Source organism: Abramis brama, assembly GCF_963993115.1.
Source record: "Abramis brama genome assembly, chromosome: 2".
NCBI lineage: Eukaryota > Metazoa > Chordata > Actinopteri > Cypriniformes > Leuciscidae > Abramis > Abramis brama.
In genome coordinates this window covers 26,687,591-26,709,813 of record NC_139964.1, presented here as the reverse complement: position 1 = coordinate 26,709,813, position 22,223 = coordinate 26,687,591, and the positions used below count along the sequence as shown (strand labels likewise).

Genomic DNA, 22,223 nt, shown 5'->3' with positions numbered 1-22,223 from the left:
AAGAAATGAACATAATGTGTGAATAATGCCGTGTCACATTTAAAGCGTCTTTGAGTACCTTGAAAATCACTTTATACATTTATAAATTAATAATAGGATAGGGGAAAGAGAAAAAGAAAGGAAAAGAGAGAGAGAGAGAGAGAGAGAGAGAGAGAGAGAGGGAGGGGAGAAAAATAAATAAATAACCAAATGAAAGGGAGGGGTAGAAAGAAAATAAATGTATTGATTGCATATATACTAATAAAATATTCAGTGGTGCTATTTAAATAGTAGAAACAGAATATACAATAATAAAACTATACATTATGTCAATAATGTAGATCAATACATGTGTACACATTCACATAAACAAACAAATTATATTAAATAAAATACTATTATTAGTATTATTATGAACAAAAAAAATACAGCTTTCTGTCATTTTAAATTATTGTTATTCATGTAAATTATTGTTTAAAATGTGCTTTTGGTCATTTAAGATGTACAAAATAAATAATTCTTATATTTTACATCAAATAATTCAAAGCCACAATGAACAAGAAATGCATAGTCCCTTTTTGTGCCCCTAGATGTTGCTATCAATTTATTAAATAATTAATAACAATAACAATTCTTCTTATTGTTGTTGTTATTGTCATTATTATGATTATTATTATATTTCAAATAAAATAATTCAAAGCCATGATGCACAAGAAATGCATACTTATCGCTGCAATTTTGTCAAATGCATTTTTGTGCCATAAAAAATAAAATCACCGTCATGTGTTGCTTTTGAATTATTTCATTTAGAATATAATAATAATAATAATAATAATAATAGATTATTTAAGTGTGTTTGTGTATGTTGAGACCTTTGGCTTTGCGCTCCTTGGCCTCCATCTCTAGTGTTGCGCGGTGCTGAAGACACAGTCTGCACTTGGACAGCAGCTCCTGTAGAGCGGGACCCAGAGCCGGATCCAGATGCTGAGGGGTGGACACCGACAGCACCAGCAGCAGCGCTCGCAGGTCCTGCAACACACACACACACACACATGAGTGAAGAGCGAGGGAGCGCTGGCACAGGCGCGAGGAGGGAGCTGCACTGACCGCGTTCAGGAGGCTGCTGGTCTTGCTCATCTCTGCTCTCTGATTGGTCAGCTCAGGCTGCAGGCTGTGGTACTCGTTCAGAAGGTTGGTCACCAACACGTTGACGAGATTCGAGCAGCTCTGGCCTGATAACACCTGCACCTGCACCTAAACACACACACATCCAGTTTCAAACCGCAGCAGGACAGGCTCAGTGTCACAGAGCAAAGGAACAACTTTTATAAAGCAAGCTTAACTTTGGGTTAAACATGTCACCTTTGAACTTAATAAAGTTGAATTTGATAAAGTTATTATTTTTCCTCATGGATTCCTTCCCAGAATGCTCTAATTTGCTAGATTATATAATCCTAACATTCTAATTCTGATGTCAATATTTATTTTCACACTCAAACTGCGTGAGGAGTAGATATGTCTGTGTGTACTTTATGTAAGAAGCAGGTGAGGAACGAGTAGGCGATGTTGTTGTTGAGGAAGTTCCTCTCGTCCATCAGGATGCATTTCATGTATTCTCCAAACGCTGGATCCTCACACAGCAGCTTCACACACGACTGAGCCATCGCACACTGACACAGATAGAGAGAGAGACGTCAGGAAACACACACTTCTGTGAGACCCATATCAAGGGTTTCAACGCATCAATCTGAGATGATGTATAATGATTATTTTTAACATTTAAAACTTATACCTTTTTAGGAATACTTTCAATGTGTGATTAATGCTGTGTCTCATAAAAGTGTGTTTGAGTACCTTAAAAAGAGCTCTATCAATAAAATGCATTATAATTATGTGCATATTATTATATAAATATATATTATTATTAAGACAAATTATTAATTATTAATTACAATATTGTATTCTGTTAAAAATTATAATAGTGTTTAAAATGTGCTTTTGGTAATTTGTAAGATGTATAATAAATGCATAATCCTCCTAACAAAGCACACCTAACAAACAAACAAACAAACAATAAATAAATAAATAATTAATTTATAGGATGTATAATAAATGCATACTGCCTTTTTCACCCCTAATAAATACATCATAATAATAATAATTATTATTATTATAAATATTAAATAAAATATAAGATAAACATAATAAAATATTAAATTTGTTACTAAAAAATTCAAAGCAATGAGAGATTTTAGCACATTTTCAGGCACTCCACATCATGCTTAACAACACCTCTTACCTGTGATAAAATCTCTGACACATGACCTCTAGTGTCTTATTGCTTTAGTACGTGTCTGTGTGTGTGTGTGTGTGTGTGTGTGTGTGTGTGTGTGTGTGTGTGTGTGTGTGTGATGACCAGGTTTTACCTGAGATTGAGCAAGTTCTGTCCAGAGTTTGGGAAAGAGAGCCAGATGTAGAGGAAGTCCTTCATATGCGATCAACACACCTGCACACAGGTGAACAAACACCATCAGAACACACACACACACACACACACACACACACAGAGAGAGAGCTGAGAGAGAGAAGCGTTCTTACTCAGTTTCACCAGAGTCTCTGTGAACTTCTCACAGTTGATGGCGACTCGACAGAGCAGGTGAATGAACTGATGATACGACAGGAAGTAGTCCAACAACATCCTGTCATACACCTCATCTTTACCCTACAGGAAACACACAAACACACTCTATGAAGAACTAAAGCTCAGCGTGTACAGCGGTCCACCGGTTGGTCTCACACACACCTTACTGGTCTCCACCATTGAGGGCAACAGGCACATGTTGAGCTCCGGTCTGGGAGGACGAATGTTGTTCTTCCCGCCCATCAGCTTGATGTTCTCTCTACAGGGCAGATACGGCCCAAACGACACTAGAAAACACACACAGATAGTGTTATACCATGTGGTGACCATATTATCATCATTTATTAATTGTTTTTAACAATGCCATGTCAACAATCAGGCTAAAGTCATACAATTAACAAAAAAGTTATGGTATATAAAAGTTGTAAGTACGCAAATTGGGAAGACACTCGTGTGAATCTCGAATTGCCTAAATGTATCCTAGTAAAACAACTTAATCGTACCTAGATTTGAAAGTACTAAAAACTTTATTCTTATACTTGGATTTATTTAATGTAACGTATGTCTATGGCATACGTTCCACTCCATCTGCCACTATAAATATAAATGAGTGAATATTGCTGGTCTAATATCAGAAAGTGGAATCTAAATATTCAAGTTGCGAGCCTCCTTTGCAGTGACGTCTGCTTTCTTGTTGCCAGACAGACCAACGTGAAGGTGGCGATGCTTGTGAAGCTTGAGGCGGGACTCACTGGGGATGTTGCTGTGGTGGTACGTGCAGTGGTTGTGCTGCAGGAAGGGCACGAGTGTGTGCAGGAAGTCATGAGGGCTCAAGAGCACCAGCTCCTTCAGCACATCTGAGGACAACACACATGTTCAGATCGCACTCGGGGTTTATTTCTAAAGCAGTTCTTTTATTTGGTGGATGTGGCGACTCACCCAGACAGGCGTTACGCAGCTCTGGTGGGCTGTAAGAGTTCAGCAGCGTCAGCAGTTTATGGGCAAAATCAATCCTCTCCTGCCACTGGATCAAAGCCTGCTTCACATCTACACACAGACACAAGCGATCAGTTATTGACATTACATGTACAAGTGCATGATGGGCATTCGAAACCTTTGTACTGCAGGTTAAGGTGTATTATGGGTAATGAGTACTTTTGTACTTCACGTTTAGGTGTATTATGGGTAATGAGTACTTTTGTACTTCACGTTTAGGTGTATTATGGGTAATGAGTACTTTTGTACTTCATGTTTAGGTGTATTATGGGTAATGAGTACTTTTGTACTGCACGTTTAGGTGTATTATGGGTAATGAGTACTTTTGTACTGCAGGTTAAGGTGTATTATGGGTAATGAGTACTTTTGTACTGCACGTTTAGGTGTATTATGGGTAATGAGTACTTTTGTACTGCACATTTAGGTGTATTATGGGTAATGAGTACTTTTGTACTGCAGGTTAAGGTGTATTATGGGTAATGAGTACTTTTGTACTGCAGGCTAAGGTGTATTATGGGTAATGAGTACTTTTGTACTGCACGTTAAGGTGTATTATGGGAATACCACTGCATTGTATGTGGAGGTGCATTATGGGTAATGGGTACTTTAGCATCAAATAGCGTTCAGGTGCATTATGGGTAATGAGTACATTTGTACTGCATGTTTAGGTGTAAATATGGGGCATTGTGAGTAACCGGGTACTTTTGTTTATTTAAGGTGCATTAAGAATAATCCTATAACTCCAGTTTGAGTGTATGGTGTATTGTGGGTAACGTACTACCTTTACGTTGTAAGTAGGGTCGCGTTGCCTTTAAAACAGACAGGAATATGGACAGCAGCTCCACTAGATCACCGGTCACATGACACGCGGTGGCCTCATGGTACATCATGTGCAGGGTGTTGAAGGACTGCAGACACAGAAATATTCAGTTGTACATGACGGTCCATTAAAATATGCAGATGAATGAAGAGTGCAGAAGAATGATGAATGAAAACCTCAGTCATCAGGATGAGTCCTCTGTTGAACACCACCAGCAGTCTGTCCTCATCGTTCTCCAGCAGGATACGGAAGGCACTGAGAGCACACAGAGTCTTAGGGTAAGTTTACATGACAACGATATGCTTAAAATGCAGAAGTTTTTCCTTTGAGTTTTCCACGTACAGGCGACACCATTGTCAAAATGATTCCCATTCACACGAATCCGCAAAAACGACTAAAAAAACGCTGTATTCTGCTGCCAGGCCATTAGGTGGCGATGAAACACTATAGACTGAACACGTAATACACATGTACATGACGTCATCGTCTTCACAGATTTGCGTTTTTGTTGTTTACATGGAGACCGTTTTCAAAAATGTGCACTTTGAAACCCGTTTTCAAAACTTAGCATGTTCTTAAAATGTTCTGCGAGGCTTTAAAGAGCGTGTGTGTGTGTACCTGATGAGAGTGGTCCAGCAGGAGCGTCCGTCCAGACAGCGCAGGTAACAGCTGATGGTGGTCTTCTTGAACTGCTTCACGTCCTCCAGCTCTTCCTCTCTCATATCAGGCCTCTGAGCTACAAACAACTGCATCAGGTTAAACAACTCCTCCACCGCCTGCAGAGAAAGAACAAACAGAGTTACCTGACGGAACTGAATTAACCTCAATAATAGATGAAGCGCAACTTCAGACATCATATTCCTTCAGACAGAAACAGACACTCTTCATTAAAATAGGCTTAAAAAAAAAAAGAGGTCAGTGAATTTTTCTTAACTTTCAGAAAATGTTGTTTGTACATTTCAGGAGGTCAAACTAAATGCAGCATTATTATACACACTATATGTTTTATTTTATTCTATTCTACATTTTACTTTGCAACCCTGTTATCAAAATTTGGGACACATCTACACGGAGTTTAAACACTGATTTGTTTGATTTCATTATTTTCTAGCAATACCATTAATTAAACAACAAAATTAAATATATAAAGTAAAAAAATAAACATAAAATAATGATTCTGAAAGGATGCATTAAATTGACCATTTATAATGTGGTTACAAAAGTTTTATTTCAAATAAATGCTTTCAAAGAATCCTAATACAATTATTTTTATGAGCAGCACAACTGTTTTTAACATGAATAATAATCAGAAATGTTTCTTGAGCAACAAATCATCATATTATAATGATTTCTGAAGGATAGACTTCCCCATAAATGAAAGAAAAAGACATGTTTCTTATGTCATCTCTGGTAACGGTCTGCACTCACCCCCGGGTACTGGCTGGCGTGGGGCGTGAGGTTTTTGAAGGCCCACTGTATGTTCTGGTGCGACGCCAGCTGGCGGGTGAAAGCGGGCGACTGCTCGCAGCACATGCGCAGGATGGCGTAGTACGCCGGGAGCATCCCGCGGTTGAACAGCACCACCTCCTGATCGTCGTGATCCGCCAGGATGTAGTTAAAGGCGATGTTTTTAGTGACCACAGGGTTTTGGACGATGAGACGCACGTTCTCGCTGCAGTCCACGCAGACGTTATACCAGAAGGACAGAAGAGCCTGCTTGTTGTGATTAGTGGCGATGGCCGGCTCTGATAACTTGGGCTGTGAGAGAGAGTGAGAGTGAGAGAGAGAGAGAGAGAGAGAGAGAGAGAGAGAGAGAGAGAGAGAGAGAGAGAGAGAGAGAGAGAGAGAGAGAGAAATAATAAGAGCAGGGCTGCACAAGATTTCAAAATAAAATCAATATCACGATATGGCTCGTCAAATCGTGCAAGCTGTGATTTAATTAACTAAATATCCTCCCCTCCCTCTTGCAGCATCATCTCTTCCCTTCTCTGATGATGTGTTTACTGGCGTGAGGGCGGAGCAACCTGTCATCCACCAATAGCAAACCACAACCATCCAATCAATTCCCCAAAAACAAAATCAAGCCCCGCCCTACATTTGTTCTTGTTCGAGAAGCCATTTCACTCAGATATACGTCACAATAGGGAAGAAAAGACTATCGCAACTTCCGATTCATCATACGAGCACCTAAAAAATGCCTTAATCTTCATGTGAAGTACCTGGAAGAGGTTCCAGAGGTCCATGAAGTAGCTGGAGAACATGAGCTTCTCTGTTTTGGAGATGAGGCAGTAGGTCATGAAGCTGAAGTACTGCACCAGTTTGGTGGTCCCGTGCACGGGCACATCCACGTAGAGCTTGGCCCGGCCCAGCAGGCCCAGGAGCAGGTTGTAGACCTGGTGCAGAACCACGGTGGTGTCGGGACTCAGCGGGAGGTCCCGCGTGGGGATGTGGAGCGAGCGTGTGGAGCGGAACATCTGACGGAAGGAGTTGCTCGGGATGAGAGACACCAGCAGATACGCCGCGGCTGAGAGGGAAAAGCATTGAAGAAATCACAAAATAATCTGACATTTTACCAGGAAAAATAAAGATAAAACAAAAAGATAAGAATAGCTGTTTATGCTTTAAATGTGTAATTAAATACTTAAAATGTTATCTAATGCACATTCAGACGTGTGTTTAACGCAAGTGTGTTTATTTATACAAGTAAGATTTTTATTTTTGAAAAGTCACTTCTGCTCATCAAGGCTGCATTTATTTGGTAAAAATACAGTAAAAACAGTGGCATTTTGAAATATTATTGCAATTTAAAATATTGTTTTCTATGTGAATATATATATTAAAATGTAATTTATTCCTGTGATCAAAGCTGAATTTTCAGCATCATTACTCCAGTCTTCAGTGTCACATGATCCTTCAGAAATCACTCTAATATGATGATTTGATGCTCAAGAAACATTGCTTATTATTATCAACGTTGAAAACAGTTGTGCTCCTTCATATTTGAATGGAGAAATGATGATAAAAATTCAGCTTTCTTTTCAATTCTAATATTTCACAATATTACTGTTTTTATGATCAAAGAGACAGAAGAGACTTTCATAAATATTAAATAAATCGTAAATATTCCAAACTTATGACCAATAGCATATATATGCATATATATATATATATATATATATATATATATATATATAGTGGTTAAATTGGGACGGGGCTCTCCGGGCCTCAGCCCCGGCACATAAGCCTGCTCGTTTGCAGTCAGTTGCCTACTGGAAATTATGTCACATAAAATTTGATGAAAGTGATGCTTTTGAAAACATATTTCTGATTATAAATGAAAGATTTTGAAATGGCATGTCTATTTTGTCTCGGCGGAGCTGAGATGAGAACAATCGGGACACGGCCGTATTCTTGTTCAGCTGCTTAATCTCGTTGTCAGTCGACCATGATCGCGCACCGCTTGCGCATGCCATGCGCATCTAGGTAGGCTAGTACTCAGAACTCCGACACGGATAAATGTACGCAGCAATAATGAATGTTCCTGGGAGATCCGTAGTTGCGCGGGATGTGGAAGTGCGCAAAAGTTCCAGAACCTTCGATCTACTGCCTTGAAAAAAAGAAAAAAAAACCTGTGCTGCTGGCCGCCGCTGCAGCAACAGATCAATTTTGTCAAGTTCAGCACAACGTTGGTTGTACAAAAAGTGCCCTGGCCTTGAATGACAAGGGGAAAAAATGCTTGGCACATTGTATGGGTCACTATCATAACAAGGTAATACAATGTGTAATCAAGCGTTTTATATTTAATATGAGGGAAATAGGCTACACATGCCGTGGACGTGACACAAAAAATCTTTAACTTTTAGGTGGCAAAATATTTTTTTGTAATTCTGTGAATTACACTGCAAACCAAAGTAATACTACCCACCGGATGAAGAAGGGTTGGCTCTCCACAAAACATAACATATTCATTTTATTTTATTTTTCATGTTCGCATTTATGAGGAAAAAACAATGTTACAGACGTGAGTGCTCTGAAAGCGGCACTAAAAGACTGTTTAAAACTTTCACTGAGACCTCAAACAGAAAGCACAAAGCCTTACTTTAAAATGAATTTCGTTTTGTATTAATTGTATCTTAATTTTAATCAATGTTTCATCAACCAATTGCCTGGATGGATTTAATGAATAAGAAGTAAATATAGTATATACAATAGATAATCACGACACGGACGCGCCGGCGAGTGAACTGGACTCTCCTCTCATAAATGAACCGGAACTCAGCGCATAAGGAAGCCTACTTGCCTGACAGACCTGATAAATATATCTATAGAAAGCTTGGAAGGTCTTCTTTTAAACAGAACAATTCAAAACGAAAGAAAACAGACCGCTGCTTGTGTAGCCTAATCCGTATGAAATGTGCATTTCTCTCTGGCGCGTTCACTACTGCGAAGATTGCGAGGATAGCATCGTCAACTTCATCTATGCAGGGCACTGACACAGAAAACACTTGTTTATTAATAAACAATTAAAATGTCTCCTTGCTATATTTTACATATTCATAATCATTACTTTTGCCGGTTCTTTGTGACAGCTTTTAGATGCTTTTTTGGCAGCGCCACCCTTACATGACCGTGTCACCACCGCATCAGCACCGAAAACAGGACATTTTTTTTCAATCCCTGTTTTGGCAGGGGAAAAACTGATCAGAAAATTTAACGAAACGTTGTAGAAATCTAGTGGAGTAGAAAGTATAATAATTGCTGCAAAATGTAACGAAGTAAAAGTCAAAAGTATGCACTATTGATTCTACTTAAGTAAAGTAGGCCTACAGAAACGAATTATTTGTACTTCGTTACATTCCACCACTGCTGATTAACAGTAGGCTAATGTAAATGCTAAATGTCCTAATACCTGTTGATACTACAACAATGCAAATATGCTCTTAACCTTGCAGTTTTTCACATATCATGTAAGACTCAATTTCTCCATTTCTTTGCACAAAACTCTCCAGAAAATGCCATTTAATAGTTTATTTTTCAAAAAAAATTCCCGGGGGGGCATACCCCCAGACCCCCCTAGGGAGAGCCCCCCCACATAATAAATCCCAATTTAACCCCTGTATATATATATATATATATATATGTGTGTGTGTGTGTGTGTGTGTAGTGTTGTGTAGATTTTGTCTGTTCTTACACGTTCGGACACGTGGGTAGTTGTGCGCCAGCAGAAACCTCTCCACCCAGTTCTCCATGTTCTGCAGGACCCAGCTGTGAGCCAGCTTATTACGAGGAGTCTGGACGGCCAACCAGTCCAAACACTGAGACGGGTTATACTCGATCACCTGACGCAGACACACAGGGATTACACGCTCAGATCAGTGAGGCAGGCGCAACATCTGAAGTTCTCCAAACACCCACAACTCATCATTGACACACATCTCATGACTCGTATATAGCGCCGTTTCAGTGGAGCAGTGAGAAGATAGTGCTGGGCGGTATACTGGTTCACACCGAATACCGGTGTTTAATTTTATTATGATATGAATTTTTAATATACCACAATACCTGTGTATGTGGCTTAAACAACGTTGAGAATGTATCTTTGAAAGGAACTGTCTCTAGAAAAGTTTCGATGTTATTTTCATTTAATCTTTCTTTATCTTTCCTGATAAAGCAGCGTTTATGAGCGCTGAGCTGCTTTGTGTACAGCCGTTACCGGGGAAACCGCTTTGTGTTCATCCGTTACAAGGGAAACTGCTATTTCTGTCGCTCCTAAAGCACCTCTTTGTAAACAGCATAATTTTGTGGGGCCTTGCAGACCTGTGTTAAAACTAGTGTGGATTGTTTTCTACAATATTTACTCATGACAGTAAAATAGGGCATTCTAAGTCAATCTACTGGAGTATTTCCTCTCTCAATCAGTAGAAAATGGAGTTAACACCCAGTCATGCTTGAAAAATAATAATACCGTCATATACCATAAAACCGGAATAATTTAGAAAAATACCGTGATATGAATTTTTGGTCATACCGCCCAGCACTATGAGAAGGTATAGGAATGATGGGCCGATTTACCTCCCAGATCCTCTGCAGGATGTAGGACGCAAACGAGGGCATTCCCGGAGGACCGGCAGCAAACTCCATCAGCATCGTCAACAGCTTGAAGAACGGATTGGCTGCCTGTCAGACACGACACACAAAGTAAGTTAGTGTGTGTAGCTATTAAATTATGAAATAATAACGGTTGTGAGATTTGTTTTTACCTCTGGGGTCAGTTTAGCGATGGAGGTGAACAGCATCGACACGATCTACACCGACAGAAGAACACAAACCATGAGAACGCATGTTACACTTAACTTAGATATATTGTGTTGATGCTTAGCTTTACTCTGAGACAACATCTGTCCCAAGAACTAAGCTACACTACAGTTCAAAAGTTTGAGGTCAATCATTAATACTTTCATTCAGCAAGGATGCATTAAACTGATCAAAAGTGACAGTAAAGACATTTAAAATGTTACAAAAGATTTCTGTTTCAGATAAATGCTGTTCTTTTGTACTTTCTATTCATCAAAAAAATCCTGAAAAATATATATCACAGTTTCAACCAAAAGTTGTTGAAACTGTTTTCAGCATAATAATAATAAGCAATGTTTCTTGCGCATCAAACCATCATATTAGAGTGATTTCTGAAGGATCATGTGACACTGAAGACTGGAGTAATGATGCTGAAAATTCAGCTTTGATCACAGGAATAAATTACATTTTAATATTTATTCACATAGAAAACTGTTATTTTAAATTGCAATAATATTTCACAATTATACTGTTTTTATTGTATTTTTTATCAAATAAATGCAGCCTTGATGAGCAGAAGAGACTGAATTCAAAAACATGAAAAAAATCTAACAGACCCCAAACATTTGAACGGCAGTGTATATGTGATGAAACCTCTCTCTATGAGGACATCCAGAGACTCAAAGATTAAAATAAACAAAATAATGTTATATTTTTAGTTCTAAATGTGCAAAACATCGATTATGAGTAGGGTTTGTGTTACAAACATGTAGCTGTTATAATTATCTTTATACAGAAACACTAGAAGTCTATGGTATGCCCTCATTGGGACATCTTACATGTTCTGCCAGACGGTTGTTGTATCTGCAGAGGCTGAATATGAGGTTGCAGGTCTGTCTGATGTTGATGCTGTCTCTGATGTGCTGGAACAGAAAGGGAAACCCTTTTCCCCCGGTCAGTGCGGCCATGTCACTCTGAGACAGAGTCAAGTGTCTGAGATAGACGAAGACAAATGATCAGATCATTAGATATTACCAAGAAATAGCCTCAGTTATAAAGACATTTATTTCTACTGTATTACAGTGAAAACAACTGATGCAATGTTTTGCAACTCTGGTTAGTGATGCTAAAGACACAGAAATTACACTTTTAACAGCTCCAATATAGGCTTAATTTTCTGTAAATGATTTTGGGGTGAAATATGACCCATTACAGGTGACATATGAGATATTTTTGTAAGATTAATCCAAATACTTCAGTGTTTGTGTGTTACTACTTCAGTGCGCACCTCTCAGATCTGGACTGCTCCACCAGCAGAGCTATGAGAGCGATCATCTTCTCCAGAGCGGCCGGCCGGTACTTCTCCTCCGCCAGCGAGAGGATGTCCTCCTCTTCATCCTCCTCACCCTCCTCCTCCTCAGATAACACCTCCACCTGAGGCTGAGACAGAGAGATTCAAGTTATTATTTGAGATCAGGGAACCAGGGATTCAGAGATTGACTACCCCGAGGAAACGGTACTCACATTTTCAGGTCCTTTAGTGCCCATGTAGAAATGCACCATAATAGAAATGGCTTGCAAAGACAAGAGGAACTGACTCTGTGAGGACAAAAAGAAGAAAAGAATTATGAAAAGAAGAAAATAAAGAAAACTTGTAAAAATAATAATTACATAAAAATTAAATTTAAAAAAGTTAAATAAATAAATACATAATTCAAATAAATAAATAATAAAATTAAAGGTGTGTGTAGATAGAAATGGCTCATTCTAAGGTAATAAAAACATAACAGTTCATTATGTAAGGTCTTTATACACCACTGAAAACACAGTTATGTATATGATATTGCATTTCTGTCAACAGATCCTCCTAAATATTACACAATGCACCTTTAAATAAGTAAAAAATGAATAAAAATAAAATTAAGTAAAATAAATAGATAAAATACTATAAAGAAGAGAGTAAAAATTTATTAAAATTAAATAAATTAAATAAACTAAGTAAAATAAAATAATAAAAATAAATAAAACAAAGAAATACATTAAAATAAAATGAAATAATAATAATAATAAAAAATACATAAAAGTAATTAAATAAGCAAAAAAATGCAATTAAATAAGTTAAAATGAATAAAAAACATTAAGTAAATAAAAATATAAAATAAAATAGAATTTTTTTTTATATAAATAAAATAAAATATGTAAAAAAAATTATAAAATTAAATCTTAAAATAAAAAAATGTAATTAAATACGTAAAATGAAATACAAAAACAAAACAAGTAAAATGAATAAATAAAAATAAAAGCAAATTATGAAAATAATTAATAAAAAATAAAATTAAATAAGTAAAATAAAAACATTTATAAACATTTATGAGTAAAGATTTATAATAAATAAATAAATAAATAAATACAGGGATGGCTACCTCCTCTTCTCCCATTTTGGCAAACTCGTACAGGAAGGCGAAGTATTCGGTCAGGTGTTTGCTGTGTGGCTTCACTCCGTGCTCCATGATTGACAGCAGTGTTTTGACGAAGCGCGTCACACACGAGCGGCTGCCGATGTCCTCCACCGGCCCGTCCATGTCATCAGAGCTGTAGACAGACCAAAACACACACAATATAACAGCAAATATGGGTTTGGAAACATGAGGGCAGGATGGTTAGTTAGCGGGCTCCAGAGGAAGAGAGAGAGAGAGAGTGAATTAAAGAGAAAGAGACACACCCGTCCTCCATGCCCGGCTGCAGGTACAGGTGAGCGTGAGCCGGTCTGAGGCGCTGGATAACGTGGATACACAACCTCTGGAACATCTGAAACGTCACAGCAGTGTTTATTTTAAAGGAGTTTTTTTACTGTAAACATGCTAAATGCTAAAGGTAGGGTGTGGGGTTTTCTGTTAATATTATTAATAATGATAAATAAAAATTACATTTAAATAGCCAGGTAAACGTGTTACGCCAAACACTTCAGATATACCAAGATGGTGCACTCAAATTATTATGAAAAACAATATTTATGGTAAGCATTTTTTGAGATTTCAGGTTTCCCCCATTAAAACAAACAGGACTGTGAACAGACTTTCCTTGAAAGGGACTTTGGTAACACTCACCTGTCGTACAATCTGATTGGGGCACTTGATGAGAATCTGCATGGGCCACCAGTTATCATCTGCCATCTGATCCAAAAACCACTGCACACACACACACACACACACACACAGATATGACACATTACCCACAAAAACATTACACACTGTATTGATTCAACAGTGCTGATTTCACCAACCCTCTCCATTCGTTTGGCTTAAAAGTGATTTTCCAGAGCAGAAGAAGCTGGGAAACAAGAAGCTGGGAGTTCTGTGTGTACAGGTTTGGCTGTTCTTGTGAGGTCCTATTACATATTACTGGTTCTCATTAGTTAAAAAGGCTCATAAATTGGCTAAAACATGTTTTTATTCAAATCTAGTGTTTCAGTGATGGGTAGGTTTAGGAGTAGGTGTTGGTTTAGGCCATAGAAAATATCATTAACCTGATATAAAATCAGTGGAAGTCTATGCAATGTCCACAAACTCTGTGTGGGTGTGTGTGTGTGTGTGTGTGTGTGTGTTACCTCGCAGGCAGCTTGGTTGTTGTTAAACTGTTTGGTCAAGAGCTCGATCCACTGCAGCATTGTGGGCTGAGAGAAATAAGCACAAGATGAACTTACAACAAAAAACAACTTTCAAACACAGAAAACAGCATCAGGTCTGTCCGGTACGCTACAACAGAAGTGCATTACACTAAAGATGAGGGGAAAACAGAACAACGACATCTCACCTTTTCTTTGGAGTGGATGAACGTCTCCAGAACAAACGACGTGCTGAGCTGTGAGAAGAGGAGAGGAAAATTACTTATTTTAATTATTTTTCCAAAAATATGAACCTCAATATTTCCCCGTGGACAATAACTCAAGAGTATAGATGATCAAGTTTCATTATCTGCTCTGATAAAGATGTTCATGTGGACAGACTAACCTTCGCCGTCATGAGCAACACTGATTTAGGATCTGGTAAAGTGCTGGGAATACTGCTGCACAGCTGCCACATGAAACTACAGAGAAACAGCAAAAGAAAAGAATTAAACAAGAAAAGGAAATGAGAATGAGCGCAAGGGTCAAATAAAATTAAAAAACATTTTAAAAAAACAAATAACTTTTTTTTCTTCTTTTTTTAACATTAAATGTATATTAAAATATTTATATATATTAAATAAATAAAATAAGAAAATGAAAGAAATAAAACAGAAATGTAGATAGACAGATAAAATAAAAAAAATATAAAAGAACATAAAAGGAGAGATCAAAAAATTATATACAAATATTATAGATCATAATACAGTGAGAGAAGAAAAATGAAGGGAAGAGGGTGATGAAGAGGATGAGGAAGGGAAGAAGATGAGGAAGAGAAGAGGATGAAGAAGAGGATGAGGAAGGAAAGAGAAAGAAAGAGAAAGAGAAGAGATTTTGTGAAACTGCTCTACTGTTCTCTCACCCAAAGTATGTGTGTTCAAAGATGTTCTTGTCCTGGAGAAACTGCATGTTGTCGTGCCAGATCCACTGTGAGAGAGAGAGAGAGAGAGAGAGAGGGGGAGAGAGAGAGAGAGAGAGAGAGAGAGAGAGATGAAGCGTCAGATAAATGCTCAGCCTGACGAGTGTGTGCAGTGAAGACTGAGGGTGATATACAGTGAAGTCTGTACCTCCAGAAGATCCGGAGAAATGTCGAAGTTAAAGTCCTTCCCATTCTCCTCCTCTACCTCCACTCTCTTATAGAACAGCATGTAGGCACTGTGGGTCTGACACACACACACACACACACACACATTACTCACGCTCCAAAGCAGTTTACAAGAACAAATCTTGAGGGAGACTTATTTAGATAGATAAACAATAATCTATAATTATATAAAATAATATATAAATAATGTATTATTAATCATGCTAATAGCTACAATTAATATATAAAAGAATAAAAAGAATAAAATAAATAAAATAATAGACTAAAATAATAAAAAACAATACTTATTAACTTAATAGTAATTATCAATATATAAAACAATATGTAAATATATTATTTATTACTTTATTATATTAATTCTAATTATTAAAGTAATAATAATAGATTATTATTGCTTTAATAATTAGAATTAATATAATGATAATAAATATTAAACAATAATATATATATGTAGTATTTATTACTTTAATAACTAGAATTAATATATAAAATAATAATAAATGTATTAATATTGTTGTTGTTATTATTAAAAAAACCAACCTTCTCAAAGGAGAAATCCATGAACTTGTCTGTGACAGAGTCGTATGTTTTTGTCTGAAATGAGACAAGCATTTCTGAATTACAACCACATAAATCATCATTTAAATTACTTTATCCCAAAAGCACAAAGGGTGACTTGATTTGGTAGGAAAAATATAAAAATACACACTGTCATCTCTCCACCGAAACACTCTGAGGCCAGCTGGGCCGAATCAAACGGCTTCACCTCCGCGTCATTAAACAGGTACCTGCAACAGGAAATGACATCATCACTTCAAAATACATGACAAACACATATGTGACCCTGGACCACATGGGTCAAACTGAGATTTATAAATCATCTGAAAGCTGAATAAATAAGCTTTCCATTGATGTGTGGTTTGTTAGGATAGGACAATATTTGGCCGAGATACAACTATTGAAAATCTGGAATCTGAGGGTGGAAAAAAAATCTAAACATTGAGAAAATCGCCTTTAAAGGGCCGTACACACCGGGACGAATATCGGCTCGCGTTATTCGCCAGCGTTTTTCAACGCGTTTTTTGTGTTCACACCCAAGCGATTTTCGCTGACGATGAGCCGAGTGAACATGCAAATTCATTCCATGACATTAGATGGCGCTTAATGTAAAACAGAAATATCCCGTTACACAAGGTCCATTTGCTCTGCAATACTACTCCATAACAGTTCTCTTTTATCAAGATTTTTGTAGTCACTGTCGCGTTTGTCATATAGTTCTTTATGTTCCGACACCAACGAGACCAGCAGCTCTACATTCATCTTGCCTTGCATCTTCCTCGTCTTATTTCTTCCCAGTGTAGACGCTACTTGGCGTTTATCTTCTTCGCCGTTACATATGTGTGCTCGGCAAGACCGTTTTGTGTTTGAGCGCCCCCAAGTTGTGTTTTACTGTAACTTCAGAAGCTCCAAACACGTGAGCAAAAGCGCCAATCTCATTGGTCGGATAGTTTTTGACGCGGCGCGTCAAACCAAAAAAACGAACCCGAGGCGTTTTTTTAAAAATGACGCTTTTACGCGTGGCGTTTTTCGTGTCGGTGTGCACACTCACATTGGCGTCCTTTGTTTAGTCACGAGGCGTTAAACGTCGGCGAATATCGCGCGCGAAATTCGTCCCGGTGTGAACAGGCCTTAAAGTTGTCCATTTATGTTCGCGATTGTGCTGCATCCACTCACAAAAAATATATATTTTATATATTTACGGTAGGAAATTTACAAAACATCTTCATGGAACATGATCTTTACTTAATATCCTAATGATCTTTGGCTATTGTTGGCTATTGCCACAAGTATACCCGTGCGACATGTGGCTGGTTTTGTGATCCAGGGTCACGTATGAAGGTCAATTACCAATAACCAACTTTGGGTTACAATTATTCAATAGCTCTAAATGCATAATATTTTAATTCATTGATGTGTTTTAAACAGAATAATGTGATTAATCACCATTTGTTATTGCGGTAAGCGTGTGGGTTGACGATGTCCCTGATGAAGCTGTAATAATGGCCGCCGTCTGCCGTGCCCGTGTGCACCGTCACACCGATGAGGTCGTACTCGTAACTCTCCGCCACTTTTGCATCACCTTCGTCACGGAAACCTGCAAACGAGATCATGATTAGTCGACGGAGAAGACCAACAGATCTTAAAATAGTTGTATTTCAGCAAAACGCCCGTACAACCTTCCTTCCGGTCTCCCTTGGCCATGAGGAAGTCCTCGGTGTACGGCGTCATGTCGAGCCGCAGCGGGAAAGAAAAGTGCGTGTTTACTTTTTCCTTCATCATGGTCACCATGTTGAACGTGTAGCGCATGGTGTTGAAGCTCAAGATCCGCGGGAGCTTCTTAAAACACGCCCTGAGGGACAGAGAGAGACCGTCATGAGATTCAGGGGCCTAAACAGACAGATTTCAGCTCTCAGAGGGAGAACGAAGGAACCGTACCGTTTCTCAGCGCGCACTTTCTTCCCGCACTGAGAGCAGGTGTACATGTTATCACCCTCCAGAGTGTCCTTAATCGTCACCTCATCCAGAGACTCCTGAAACACAGACACAGAGACACAGATCAGAAGATTACAGGCTGATATCGTTTGACAGTGGTGGTGGTTTTGTTCACATAAATACACTGTGTATATAGTGACAACATTATTTTCTTGTTGACAACAAGATTTAAATAGAAATAAGTTTCTTTTATGGTCTTTTTCAGGATTTTTATTATGTTTTACACTTATTTTGACCTCATCAAGCTAAATAGTTCAACTCTGTTGTGGCGGACAAAATCATAGGAATTCATTTTTATACATAAAATATTTTTCTTGGCACAACGTACAGGAACAATGACTGTAAATAATGTAGTGTGGTTCGATGACATTTGCTAGTTTAGGTTATTATTAGTCTTTTTTCCACTGGCCTTCAACCCTGTAACAACCAATACAGGAACATGTTGAATAAAAGAGTGTTTCTGAAAATGCACAATCCAATTACAATGTGCAATTTACTATAATACACAACAAAACTGAGCGATGCCACTAGAGTCTCAGTAATCAAATATTAAGTATATAAACACCAAACTTGCTGTGGTGAGGTTGAAATGATGTAGCGCTTTAGGGTTAGTAACTACAAATAACTATTGGTACTTTGCAAAGCAACCATCACATATTGAGAATCGGAGGAAACATTTTAAAAATCAGCCATTGAAAAACACATATTTGTTCTCATCTGAAAAGTAGTAAAGCCTTTTAAGCTTTTCTTTTAATGACCTGTACAGAGAGAGAGAGAGAGAGAGAGAGAGAGAGAGAGAGAGAGAGAGAGAGAGAGAGAGAGAGAGAGAGAGAGAGAGAGAGAGAGAGAGAGAGAGAGAGAGAGAGAGTGTGTGTATATGTAATTGGTAAACACTCACATAGATGTTCTTCATATCGGCCACCTGACATCTCACGGTGTAAAACTCCTCAGCCGTCTGACTCACATGATCACAGTCCTATACACACACACACAGAACGAGAGATTAATTCAAATGTGCAAATGCAAACTCACAGACACACACATATCCAATGAAAATGCTCATCCATGACCTCTCTCTTTCAGAAAAGACACATCCATATAAGAGTTGCAGGATCAAACAGCTCAATCTTACCAGTGAAACCACATTGTTGGTGATGACGCCTCCAAATAGTGTTTTTACTGTGTTTTTCTGAAAAGACAAACACACAACTATTAGATCTCTGACTAATTCATTAAACACACTCAAAACGGTTCTTAAAGTCACCATGAAATCAAAATGGACAATTCTTGTTTTTTTATGAAATATTGCAGTATTTATTATAAATTATTTATCCGTGCACATCATCTTTTTTTAAATTCATGTGCCCTCATAATCTTTAATGAAAATAACTTCCCCTCCCTCTTGCATATCTCTTCTCTTCTCTGATGACAAGGGCGGAGCAACCTGTCACTCAAATGACATCGACCAATAGCAAACCACAACCATCCAATCAATTCCCCATGGACAAAATCAAGCCCCGCCCTACATTTCCGTTTCATGCCGACTTTAAACAAACACACACACACACGTCGTACCAGGTCCTGAGACATCTCCTCAATCTTGGTGATGAGGTCGGTGAAGAACTCGGTCATGTCTTTCTGCTCTCCAGTGTTCAGAGGCTGTTTGTCCATCGTGTAGGTCTTACAGAAGGGACGAGGGTTGTACGCTTTCCTCTCGCTCTCCTGCACATGCAGAAACAGTGAAATGACATCACATCTACAGGTCATGAGATCAGATCACTAGCGCATGTAATAAGACGGTCACGTACCATGAGATAAGTGAACATCTTCTGCAGCTCAAGCAATGTGGTCTTATGCTTAATGTCCTCTGAATACTGTAAATAAACAGACATAAGCATCACTGCAAGGCACAAACATCTCAAACCATTTAAGATAAAATATATGTTACTGTACGCATGTTATTAGGCCAGCAGAGAATGTACATTTAAATCATTTTAATGGTGGTCGAACCATGGTAGCGCATGACCTCATGCATTACCGCTTTTATATCACGGCAGCAATATGATATGACACCAATTTTCAATAATCAATGCTAATAATACATAATACATCAAAGTAACAGTTAATTTGCATAATTATGGGCAGTTTATGGTTGCAACTGATGCAAGGTCACAGGTGTGCACACGTGCATATATTTCATAATTTCATAAACTCACTTTAGCAGTGAAGACGGCCTGTCTGGCCTCTGGGATCATGTAGAGCTGTTGGATGGTGGAGGCCAGGTAACACGTGGCGCCCAGGTTCGTCAATCCCACGAAACGACACTCGGCTCTGACATCATCATGGGGCCAGTAATCCCACTTATAAGGAGCGTGAGACGCTAAAACAGCAAAACAACACAGAATGACGACATGCTCATTAATTTTCAAACCGTTCATAAATGAGCTTATTCAAAGCAATGATGCTACAGGTAGAGCTGTTCGATTCCGAAGTTTCTGGAATCGATAGGAGACGATTTTTTGGCTGTTTTTTTTTTTAGATTGCAGGATCCTAATCTCGCCATGATCACAGGATAAAGGTCGTAGAAAGTTGCCTTCTCATAATCTGAAGCTTTATTTGTAATATGAAGATAAATTTCTATTCTCTGATTGATTTTAAATTGTAATTTTGGCTGCATTGCCCCTGAAATGGGTCACAGCTCAGCCCAACAGTATACACTTAAAAAAAAAAAAAAAAAATATTCGTGGACATGCATTTATAGCATGGACGGAACAAGATATGAATGGTCTAAAATACATGTGCACAGTTCAGTTGAATGAAGTTTACTTTAACTGTATGCTTTGCACAGAATTAAACTGTACACTGAAATAAAATAACCAGAACATTAACAATACTGATATAAGAGCATGTGGTTTATCTGTCAATCAGATGCATGTGGAAGTTGCGTTTTTTACTATAGCAAGTAGGCTCTCGGCCACTGATCTGTGCTCTCGACACGTTTTCTTTAAGAATTATAATTGGCTAATAGAAAGAAAGGTTAAAAAAAAACTATCATTTCATTTAAAATGGAAATAAGATCAAGACCCCTCGATCACATCATAATCTATTATCATGATCTATTAAGTCAAAATTGTGGACAACAAAGCCAGTTTCACCGTAAAATCACTGTGAAACGATCTAGCCAAAAGAACCTTTTCGTGGAAATGAATTGGACTTCTAATCACGAATGAGAGACAAATTAAGAATAAGCTTTGCTGAAATGAAAAAGGTTTTAAATGAGGAGTCGATTCCCAGCCCTTTAAAGTAGTTTAAAGCAATATGGAGTAAATTGAGGGCAGAATGTGAATTTCTTAAAGTATTGCATGTCAACTTCCTGCATGTCTTTTAATGCTTATGAGAGTTAAAAAAAAAACATAGCAAAACCAATTTATGAGGACATTCTTGCTAATAAAAAAGCTTTATTAGTTGTCTCTAATGTTATCTTAATCTAAATTAAGGGATAAGAATTAAAAAAATCGAATCACTTTATTTAAAACAACACAAGTTTGTTGTCCTGCTCACCCTGCATGTGCTGCGACATGACCCAGTTGTGCAGGAGTCTGTAGTTCTCCACCGAACCCTTCACCACCTCCACCAGCAGGTCGTAGGCGGCGGCGCGGGCCGCGGGACTCTTGCATTTGGGCTGCTGACGGTCCTTCAGGCTGGGCAGCAGGAACAGCAGGTCATACGTGTCCCTGAGGAACTCCTGACCCTCCCGCGAGAACTTAAACGGGGGCTTGTGCTTCAGGACGCTGGTGGCCAGACGCAGGAGACCCGTCAGACCGTCGTCCTCGATCGCCCCGTCCTGCTGGTCCAAAATCTCACGACTGCAAGTGGAAAAACAACAACATGCTGTACAAAACTGTCCAATACAGTGTGCTTGAAAAGTATTAGGACACATAAAAGATCGTTTTTGCTTAAAGGGGTGTATAATGACCCTTTTTACAAGATGAAAAGCAAGTCTCTGATGTCCCCAGAGTGTGTATGTGAAGTTTTAGATCAAATACCCCACAGATCATTTTATATAGCATGTTAAAATTGTCCCTTTTTGAGGGTGAGCAAAAACGCCCCTTCAAATGCAAATGAGCTGCTACTTCCGGCACAGTGGGCGGAGTTTTTTAACAGCTTGTTA

General features: G+C 38.3%; 1 protein-coding gene across 1 annotated transcript in view; it reads right to left on the bottom strand.

The window, feature by feature from the left end:
• usp34 (ubiquitin specific peptidase 34) overlaps nt 1-22,223 on the bottom strand; it is a 56,252-nt gene that overhangs the window by 1,999 nt on the left and 32,030 nt on the right. The window contains 38 exon segments of the mRNA XM_084099845.1: nt 852-1,008; nt 1,087-1,233; nt 1,509-1,649; nt 2,406-2,485; nt 2,578-2,701; nt 2,783-2,907; nt 3,373-3,477; nt 3,560-3,667; nt 4,398-4,524; nt 4,613-4,691; nt 5,055-5,212; nt 5,865-6,194; nt 6,656-6,960; nt 9,628-9,775; nt 10,509-10,613; nt 10,697-10,741; nt 11,570-11,723; nt 12,019-12,170; nt 12,255-12,329; nt 13,154-13,322; nt 13,453-13,538; nt 13,838-13,918; nt 14,338-14,403; nt 14,544-14,591; nt 14,741-14,816; nt 15,257-15,321; nt 15,462-15,557; nt 16,040-16,093; nt 16,209-16,287; nt 17,504-17,654; nt 17,737-17,909; nt 17,996-18,090; nt 18,951-19,028; nt 19,185-19,241; nt 19,628-19,774; nt 19,861-19,926; nt 20,269-20,432; nt 21,614-21,918. Coding sequence (XP_083955971.1) covers nt 852-1,008; nt 1,087-1,233; nt 1,509-1,649; nt 2,406-2,485; nt 2,578-2,701; nt 2,783-2,907; nt 3,373-3,477; nt 3,560-3,667; nt 4,398-4,524; nt 4,613-4,691; nt 5,055-5,212; nt 5,865-6,194; nt 6,656-6,960; nt 9,628-9,775; nt 10,509-10,613; nt 10,697-10,741; nt 11,570-11,723; nt 12,019-12,170; nt 12,255-12,329; nt 13,154-13,322; nt 13,453-13,538; nt 13,838-13,918; nt 14,338-14,403; nt 14,544-14,591; nt 14,741-14,816; nt 15,257-15,321; nt 15,462-15,557; nt 16,040-16,093; nt 16,209-16,287; nt 17,504-17,654; nt 17,737-17,909; nt 17,996-18,090; nt 18,951-19,028; nt 19,185-19,241; nt 19,628-19,774; nt 19,861-19,926; nt 20,269-20,432; nt 21,614-21,918 — 4,721 coding nt within the window.